The sequence below is a fragment of the Lytechinus pictus genome, chromosome 14 (genome assembly GCF_037042905.1).
Source record: "Lytechinus pictus isolate F3 Inbred chromosome 14, Lp3.0, whole genome shotgun sequence".
In the NCBI taxonomy this organism is placed as follows: Eukaryota; Metazoa; Echinodermata; class Echinoidea; order Temnopleuroida; family Toxopneustidae; genus Lytechinus; species Lytechinus pictus.
The window spans coordinates 19988107-19998304 of record NC_087258.1 but is presented as its reverse complement, the minus strand read 5'-3'; the positions used below and the strand labels follow the sequence as shown (position 1 = coordinate 19998304).

General features: G+C 36.7%; 1 protein-coding gene across 1 annotated transcript; it reads right to left on the bottom strand.

Annotated features, from left to right (window-relative positions):
* Positions 1-3225: 3225 nt before the first annotated feature.
* LOC129276500 (uncharacterized) lies at positions 3226-8732 on the bottom strand. The gene is made up of 2 exons (XM_054912877.2): positions 8339-8732; positions 3226-6223 (listed from the first exon to the last, which is right to left on the bottom strand). The coding sequence occupies exon 2, from the start codon at positions 6138-6140 to the stop codon at positions 5556-5558; it is 585 nt and encodes a 194-aa protein (XP_054768852.1). The 5' UTR covers positions 6141-6223; positions 8339-8732; the 3' UTR covers positions 3226-5555.
* Positions 8733-10198: the final 1466 nt, after the last annotated feature.

Genomic DNA, 10198 nt, shown 5'->3' with positions numbered 1-10198 from the left:
TTATTTGGTAAAATGAAAAATATCCTGTCACCTCCGGGGCACCATACTCTCCATCTGAATCAAATCCCTTGAATGAAATTACCGTAAAAATGTAAATTTGCTTTGGATCTCGCCGGAAATCTTAGTCCAAGTCCCGTTTGCATTTAAGTTATCATTATGGTAACTTTGTCATGCAGCAATGGTATCTTGCATGGAATCCTTGATTTTGATTGGCTGTTCATCATCGTTACCATGGAAGTTACCACTGGATGGCAATGATACCATAATAGTAATATATATGCAACGGGGCCCTGATATGTGATAATGTCAAATCGTCTATCAAATTCAAGTTCCTACACATGTGTGTTTTTTCGGTAGAAGTACTGGGCATCGATGGATGTGTCTGTAATGATAATGATTGTGAGTTGCTCTTGTTTCAATAAAACGAGATAATAAGTAACTCAGGATTGTCTTTAAAAAAAATCTGAATTCTTCAATGCACTTGAATGATCCAGGTTTAGGAAGGGAAACAAAACAACCATTTTCTGAAATTATGATTAGTAAGTATGGTGGTTTTAAGGGTAAATGGAAAATAAATAAAAGAAAAAAAAAGGTTACAGAATTTATCAAAGATCAGATCGGAGGGGCAAGGAAAGCGAAAGTGCCATTTTCTGCGTATCTCAGATACTTCTGCTACATATTTTGCAAACATACACATGGGCCCCGTCTTACAAAGAGTTGCGATTGATTTGATCAACCACAACTATGGAAAGCCAGCAACATCAACATTTGAAATGGATGTTTGCTAAAAATATTTTTTAAAGATATGCGGTATATTCATACATTCATCTTGTTTTAATTCAGTGCGCTCCTCTTTGTTGACAAAAGACTTGATAATATGATAATATGAATCAACAGGAAAGAAGCATTAATTTTGAGAAAATAATAAGTTACAATTTATATATTGACAAGTGCAATAATCGTATATCTCTAATTGCTGAAAGAAAACTATGTATTTTTTCTGAAATAAACGTTAAATTCCATCTTAAAAGTTTGAGGTGTCTTGTAATCAATCTTGGAGTTGATCATATACATGTTTTAGTCATGATTTTAATGTATACAAAGGGTTATTATTAGTAATATTCAACATGAGATTGAACAAGAATGTATTCGAGAAATCGAACAGGGACAGAAGTGAATATGAATTTATTTGAGAAATTGATGATTTGGAATAGATGGCCGGGAATGGTATATTTCAAAGAGGATTGAGGGATAGAAGGATATGACGTTAGTAAGTGTGTGTGTGTGTGTGTGTGTGTGTGAGAGAGAGGGGGTGGAGGGAGAGAGTCAGAGTGCACGGAGAGAGGGGGTATAGATGAGTTGCATGCATGTGGGTGATTATGCGTGAGTGCACGTGTGTCTGCGAGAGGCATACAAGGGATGGAGAGAGACACACACATGAACGAATGAGTGATTGTTTCTGAGGGTGTGTTGGTCGGTGAGGGTGTGTCTGTGGTATGTTTACAGGGAATGTGCGTATTGGAGCGCTGAAGAGTCTGAGAGGGGTAGGTAAGAGGGTAATAGGGAGAGTTAAGAAAAAAACGACTATATAAAGGGGAAGGGATTTTGTGGGTGTGAGAGGGTGTGTGTGAGATAGTAGTATATTTTAGGATATGTGCGTGTGGGAGTACACTATATAAAGCGTCTGAGAGGGGCCATAATGGATAATAGTGATATATCAGGGGGGAAAGGGGACTGTAGAGAAGGGAAGTTTATAAGCGAGGGTGTGAGCGTGTGTGTTTGTGTGAGGGCGTGTGTATGTTTGCAAGACATGTGCGTGTGGAAGTGTACTGAAGTGTCTGAGAGAGACAGGTAAGGGGTCGTAGGAAATAATTAATAAATGTACTAGGGAAGCGAAAGGGCGGTGTTTTTTTAGGGTGTGCGCGGATGTGGATATAACTGTGAGGGTGTATGGGTTAGAGAGTAAGCGATGTGAGGGTCGGTCGATGAGAAGGGTATGTGCGTATTCGTCTCTGAAAGTAAAGAAAAAATACGAGAATTTAATTTTACACAGTTACAGAATGAATGAACAGGGAATGTGTGGGGTTTGCGTACAGTTTTGTATCAAGAGGGCACGTGCCCCGAGCACAACTTTCCGGGAGGCATAAGTGGATTTGTTTTTTTATACATAAAATGAAAAAAAAGAATTGACAGAAGAAATATTTTGGCTAAAAATTAAAACGAAGAGAGAGAGAAACCTAAATATGAATATGACGACAACCAAAGCCGCCAACGGTGTAAAAATTGGAAAGCACTTCATCATGGTTCATCCAGGCAACATATATTTGAACGGCAATTGCAGGGTGCAAATTTTCTCTTGCCCCGGGCGCTGTTTTCCTTAGATACGACACCCCAACACCACCATATTATCATCATCATCACCACCACCATCATCACCGCCACCACCATCATCATCATCATCATCATCATCACCATCATCATCATTATCATTATCATCACCACCACCATCATCATCATCACCACAACCACCACCATCATCATTACCACCATCATCATCATCATCACCACCATCATCATCATCACCACCATCATCATCATCATCACCACCACCACCCACACCACCATCATCATCACCATCATCACCAGCACCATTATCATCATCACCATCATCATTATCATCATCATCATCACCACCATCATCACCACCACCACATTATCACCATCACCCCCACCATCATCATCATCATCACCACCACCACCATCATCATCACCACCATCATTAGCACCACCACCAACATCACCATTACTATCATCATCATCATCATCATCATCATGATTCCAATTATAAACATCGGTCACCGTCATCAACATTTTCCTTTCCAAATGTAAATTATCCAAACATTTCACATCTTCATCTTTAACTGTTGATGATCCCTCCCCCTTATTTTCTTTAAGAACTTCGACCCCAGTTGGTGTTCCACGCCATGAGGTGTTGAAATTACACACCATGGAGTTTGAACCAAACAGAATTGAACCAAACAGAATTAAAGTAACAATCAAAGATGTTGCGTGTCGACTGTCGAACTAACACTTTAAATTTATCACGTGGGTTAAAAGACTGGTGTGGTCCTGTGGACACTGGTTAACACCGTAGTCATGATAGTTTTGTTTTCTGTGCATGCATTATAATAACAACAACAACAACATCAACAGGTAACACCGTACTATAAGTAGAAAATATGGTCTTTTATTATAGTCACCAAAATGTACAAATGATAGTCTTAAGCTGAAATCACTCGATCAATGAATATTTCTTTGGTTTATAGCTTGCAATTTGTATGCACACAATGTTAACTCATTGACTACTGGAACTGTGTGCTCCCTTTACAAAGCCTATGGGAATCACAGATTTCAGTAGTCAACAGGTTAATGAACTCATTCATAATAATTTTCCGATATTTCATTCAACTGTTTAAAGGTGTTGGTATTCTCTCCTTTTCTCCCATTTCTTCCGTCCTCCCTTAAAAATAGTTGACAAATTTATTCTTTTAATTTCCCCCTTTCTTATCTTTCTTTATTGTCCTCGGCTTTTCATTCACCTTCATTTTCCCTTAACCCTAAAGGACTGGGGGCATGATGCCCCCTCCCCCAAGACGCTTTGGGCGATATTTCTAAAAACGCAACAAAAAAATGGCGCCGCAAAATTTTATAACTTTGAAATCTCGCGCAACTTTCGAGACCAAATTCACGACATTCGGGTATAGCATCACGACGCCACATGACTTTTTACGAGACAATATCATGCCGAAAATTGCTAATTTTTATACTTTGTATATAAGGTCTATGGGAGATGAAATTCATCAAAGGATTATTATTTTTCGTTTTAATTGGTCTGCTTAATTAATTAAGGGTTTATTAATTTTGTTGTTAAATGGTCTGTAATAATTTCTATTGAAAAAAAAAACAATGAAATAACAATTAAAAAAGAGAAATACATAAGAAATTCTAAAAACAGAGAAATACATAAGGACAAAATGGCTTTCACAATTTTTCTTTGCGGAAACCTTTAAATTAGATTAAGAAGATGACATTTGGAAAATAAGATAAAATTTGAAGTGTAAAATATGCAAATACTGTTTTCATGAATAAATTTGCATATTTTATTCATAATAAAAATAAAAAAATATTTTCGGATTTTGTTTTTATACTGGCTTGTAGTTTATATGTGCGTGCCAAATTTCGGCGCGATCGGGAGAACGGTGGCCGAGATCAGAAGGGGGCCATCATGCCCCCCCCCCGTCCTTAATACATCTCAAATAGCCAGTCCTTCTAGGGTTAAACTGTAAATTTTTATCGATGTTTAAGCTCATAATTTTAATCAATCTATTTACATTCTTCATCTTGCAGTACTTTAACCATGGTGGGTGACGTCATATAGTTTAAAACATATTTTGAATCGTTTACTTCGATCACCGGGTGATTGTGCATTCTCGGATCAATAACCAATCACATGATTTAAATCCGTATTGCACATACCAAAAAAAATTTTGCTAAATTAATTTTTACACATATCAATCGATAAAATCGATATACCGCTATGTATTTAGCGTTATATTGCTTTTTTTAATAAACTATTTGTGCTTCGAAAGTAAATCTAGTAAAACTACTTTTCAATTCCTTCAACTTCATCTATGTTTACAAATGAATTCAGACAAACATATTGGTCATTAAAAGGAGCAATAGTAAGTAAAATATGAAAACGAATACCGGGAAAAGGATACAAAATTACACAGTCATATGGTAATGGATATATACATTCAATGTAGTATAGCGCAGGCATTCAAACAGCGAAAACAGAAGCTTGACTTGAGGACTCTTGTATATAACACTGATAATACCTGATTATTAGATTGTAAATCTATAGCAAATCCGGTTATAAATTATGCTGGAATATAATGAAACATGATTATGGTGTAAAGTGGTCCTTGATTTCTTTTTCAACAGTTATATAATGTTAGACTTGGTATTCAAGTAAAAAAGTATACCTGTGGGGTATTATAGGCCTAGATAATGATTTAAGGATCTAAGATTTGATAAACGAAAGAGAGGGGAGCACAGAAAATAGGCCTCGATTTTTTTTTCAGAATTTTCCTCACAAGCTCCCCGCCTCTGTTAAAAATCCACACAAATAATCTGAAATGGGAAAAGGTGTTCTCACTTAAAGAATAACGCTCACTGTTTTCATATCCATTTCCTATGTCAACCACTGCAAACGGTACGAATACTGTAGTATCGATATTCTTTATGTTGCTTTCAAGTAATATGCATCGAAAATTATCACGACAGCTGTTGCATCTTTATTATTATTATTCATGTTATTAAGCTTGATTGTGTCTGATTTTGAAGAAAAGAACAAGGTGTCGCAAAAAAGTTGGCGTTCTGATTTTGGAATCGTTGCAATGAGTAAAAATCCGACCAGAAAACATTATAGTCACTCTTAGTCATTTGGACAGAGGAGAGAAAATGGGAAATCGATCATGAATTGGTATTGATCATCATGCTAGACCTTCGACATCAAGATCTGCTCTCGATCCTCCCTTCGCCTGCATCTTCCGCTTTCTCTCTTCTCGGTCCCTCTGTTTGGTCTCCAAAATTTCCTGCTTCCATTTGTCGGCACCCTTGTCGGGGTTGCAGATCTTTCCCGCCAATTTGACCACGATGAGAATGAGAACGAGAGCTCCGACTACGCCAATGGCGCACAGAGCGCGGAAATTTAGGGGATCATAGTCGGTTACGAACAAAAACGTGTCACTGCCGATGGCATCGTCTGCTGCGTCGTGCGTGTAGATTGTCACATTGTAGTACGTGGAGAAAGTCAGTTGGGTGAGGGAGTATGTTGCTGAGTTGACGTCATCGACGGTTTCGTTGAGGACGACGTTGAGTCCCTCGTCGAGGACGTAAAGAACGTAATAACTGGCCTGGGAGAGGTCACTGGGGATAACCCATGTGAGGTCTGCGTTGCTCTTGCCCACCGAGCTGCTGCTGATGTTGGTGGCGTGCGTTGCCGCGCTCGTCAGCGAGACGAGGCCGACGATGATGACGGTGACGATGAGAAGAACCGCGGAGGAATATTCCCTCATTTTCTCGCTACTTGGTGACAGGAAATCTTTACAGGATCAGATGGTCGTTGTGAACACTGTTTAAATTGATGTTGACCCCGAATCTGTGGAAATAATCATGTAAACATCCAAATATCAGTGAAAAGATAAATTGCATCGAATTGGGAAGATGAGAGGTGCATGAATAATCAGTACCGAGCGGGGGGGGGGTTATATTGTATGTGCAACAGTAGTACCTAATCTGAGAGCTTGAAGATACTATCGTTATAGGCCTTGTGAACTTCTTGATTAGTTTTATGATGAGAAGGAAATTAAAACAAAGAATTGTGTGATCTATATTGGTTCTATTATGATTGCTGTTTCTGCTTAACTTCTTCATTGTTATGAACAGATTGTTTTTAACGGGTGGGGGTCAGTGATAAATAAAATGTATAGCCTGTGGTAAATAATTTTGTAATAAGTCTCGAGCTACAGGCACAGATCGAAGTTGACCTTTTAAAATGAAACTCTACTTTTATTATAGATTTTTGCATATTAAACAAAGAATAATAGCATATAGTATATACGCTCTTTTTCCTCTTTTATTCTCCCATTTTCCCTTATTTTGGTCTTGGTTTTATAACTTTTCTTTTTTTAATGTTATTTCTATTTTATTATTATTATTATCATTATAATTATTATTATTTTTTTTATGGGGGGGGGGATGTCCCCAATCTATATGCCCGTAGGTTGTTCGACCCCTTTACTGGGGATAGATGCCTTCAATATATACATGTATTTCCCTAGCTATAGCATGTGTAGCATTCTGCCAAGATGAAACCGAAGGAGAGTGGATTTTATTTCTGTCTTTCATCGAATACCTATTTGCTGCATACCATTTGGGTTATATAGTGCCTCTATACTACATAAGCAATGGACAACATACATGCATGTATGTGGAGGCGGCGCCACGGAAGGAGGGGGGGGGGTGGGGCAGGCGACCCTTACGAATTTCCAAAAATGTTTAAACATTAGAAGAGGGAGAGAAATGAAGAAAGGGGGGGGGGATAAGATTAAAAAGAGAGGTCAGGCCGGGACTCGTTTAGAAAACTTTTAATATTGAATATGCAATAACAGTTTATTAGTAGTTTATTAGCTACCGAAATCATTCATGTTTAACAATTGGCTGATAGTAAACATATGGTAAACTTATAATGCTATCCGGCGTTTTTATGAAGTAAAATGGGCCGGGTGTATATATTATACCTCTATAATTCAATTAAGACAAAATGGCGTCACCTGGGGCGTCTTGTCCCCAACCCCAAAAGAAAATAGGATTATCATGGCGTCGTCCCTGGCCCGTGTGTATGTTACACATCGAGATGAAGAATGAATGCATCGTCGTAATCAATCTAATATGTATGTGATTTATTATGAAATATGACAGACAAAGGCAATGGATATACCATATAACCATGATTTCATATTCCTTGCATTTATGAAGTCCTGCAACAATGACATTTCGTTTTTTTTTATCGGAAAATTTCATTCTGTCTATAAATAAATTATAAAGAAATTTATTACCAGCTAGTATACAGTTCAATAGATTTTTAGTCATTAAAGGCTTTATCTTGAAATAAATAAGTCTGTAAATGCTACATTATTATTGTAAATGAATCATTAAACGGATAAGCAAATATAAAATAAGAAAAAAATAATTTTTAATGCTAAAGTTCTAATGGTACTACATGTAAACGATTTCTTAATTGTTCATATTGAGGTCTGAAACTTTTATAGGGCTAGCATTGTAATCACAAATTATGTTTTAATTAATGTCATCAGAACAACCTGAAGGGATTGAGATCCTTGTAAAAGGGTGTTTAAAATGTAATTATGATCATATTTTGCTAGATATGCCTGTCAAACTGAAGCTATTGTTCATTTAAAAAGGACCGAGTCACGTACTTCTCATCGACGGCATAAAATTATCTTTTAACCGATCACTACCAAGAAGGGCCTAACAACTGATTGTTTTGATCCTGAACATGTTGATATGTTCGTGAAGATGTTGTCTTTCTGGTGTAAGACTATATTCCTACAAATTGGACAGACATGTTTTTAGCTAAACAAACGGAGAAAGTAGAACGCACAAAAGTTCTTCATCATGAAAAAATAGTGATGATAATTTCGTACACCAAAATAATGATAATTTTGTGAATTTTAACAGAAAAAAAACTTACCAAACCTGCATTGTTTCCAAAATATAATATCTTAGGTATCCACTGTTAATGAATTGTAATTTTCAGGTTTTATCCGACGTCTTCTTGAAATACATTTTCTATTTTATCTCCGATAATATGTCCAATGAAGTCGTACACAGTGTATGAATATAATGGGTTGTGTGTTGGTTGTGCAGCGGTATATCTGCGATGCGTGCGCATTAAAACCACACTTAAGTAGAGATACGTCACAAACGACATCAAAGTGTATTGTTACGTAATGACCCACAATAGCTATGCGCCGGGTAACACAAAAGACGCCATAATTCGATAGGCCGTATTGTGGATGTATCCAGGTAAATAGGAAAGTGCTGAAGAAAGGGCTTATTCAAGCTTAACTTTTTTGCTCAGCTCCAGGGTTTTAGGCGAAAATTGTGAGGAGGCCAGACATGCCATGTGGTGCACAAAAAATCTAAAGAGATTTTTTTTTCAGACAAAAATCCAATAGTGATACATTTTCAGATCATAATTAAGAGATTAATATCTCCCACCCTTTCCTTTAATTCTTTTACTTCTGTTTTATCGTGGTCGAGGAACTTTGTGGGGTCCATGCCTCCCCAAGCCCCAACCCCCCCCCCCCCCCCGTCCCCATCTTTACGCCAGTAGTCAGTTCCATCTATTGACTATAAAAATAAAAAGAAAGTAAGAAAAACAGTAACATGGAAAGAAAGTTGTTCTTCAAAGGGGGCAGGTAATAATCAATTCTTTTGATGACAACCATTAAAAGATTTGTTTTCATCTGGATCTCCGGACTGCACCAAACAGTAGATGAAATTACTTTGCGTGGTTAATTGTGTACTCGTGAAAATAGAGGACAAAGGCATAATGCGAATTTAAAACCCACTTATGCTAGCTATGAATGATAGTTCGCCGTTCCCGCGTATTTTTTACTAATAGAACAATTTGAATCCTTTTTTTTTCATTAAAAGAAGATTGCAAGAAATGATGGTGTGATCAAATTTCCTTCATACCAGTTTGTTTAAAATATAACTCCAATACGCGAAATTGCTATAATTTGACAGTGACATATTTTTATTATAACCACTTATGAAAAATTATTGTCAAGGATGAATGTTTTTTGCTGGCATGATACAATGTACTTTAATGATATTTGTAAGGCTATGGGGTGGTGATACCTTTCATTTGATTTATATTAGAAAGATGATAACAATGATTGTCATAATTCACGGTACGATTCCATTATTCCAAAAGTCCTACTTATATTGTTTAGGGCCTAAACGATTTAGGTATACACGCGATATTTCGATTGACGTAAAAAAAAAAATTAAATGTCTGTCAGTATCTGTCATATGCGTAAAACGCAAACAATTTTAGGTCATGCAGACACCGCGTATTAAGCGAAACTTTCGAGAACAAAAAAATTAAACTGGAAGGAGCAAACGATGAGAGTATTTTTTTTACCTTTAATATGCAAATGATTTAAATTTTGTGATATATTTTCTTTAAAATAATGTTCAGAAAATATTATGTTACGTCACCCTTGTTTCATTTACTTTCCTTTCTTTTAATACTTTTTTTCTTAGCCGTTATTATTTTTTGTTCATGCGGGTGCGGTTTTATGACCAGAAAAGCCCCCAACCCGCCGACTAACTCTCGCTTAAAGGGTATAAGATATGAACTTTGTATTTGGGTGCAAATCCTATCCTATTTCGTTTAATTCATATTAGCTAATGATTACTGCTTCTGGGATTACCATAATCTTTGTTATCTTTCTTAATATTTTATCTATGCTACATCGTGTTCATTTTCCAAGTTATTTCATGTCCATTATTTACAGAATAACGGAAGTGTCATGTGAAA

Bases quoted from the DNA above. Each gene is read 5' to 3' on its own strand.
- LOC129276500 (XM_054912877.2), bottom strand. From the start codon at position 6,140: ATGAGGGAATATTCCTCCGCGGTTCTTCTCATCGTCACCGTCATCATC.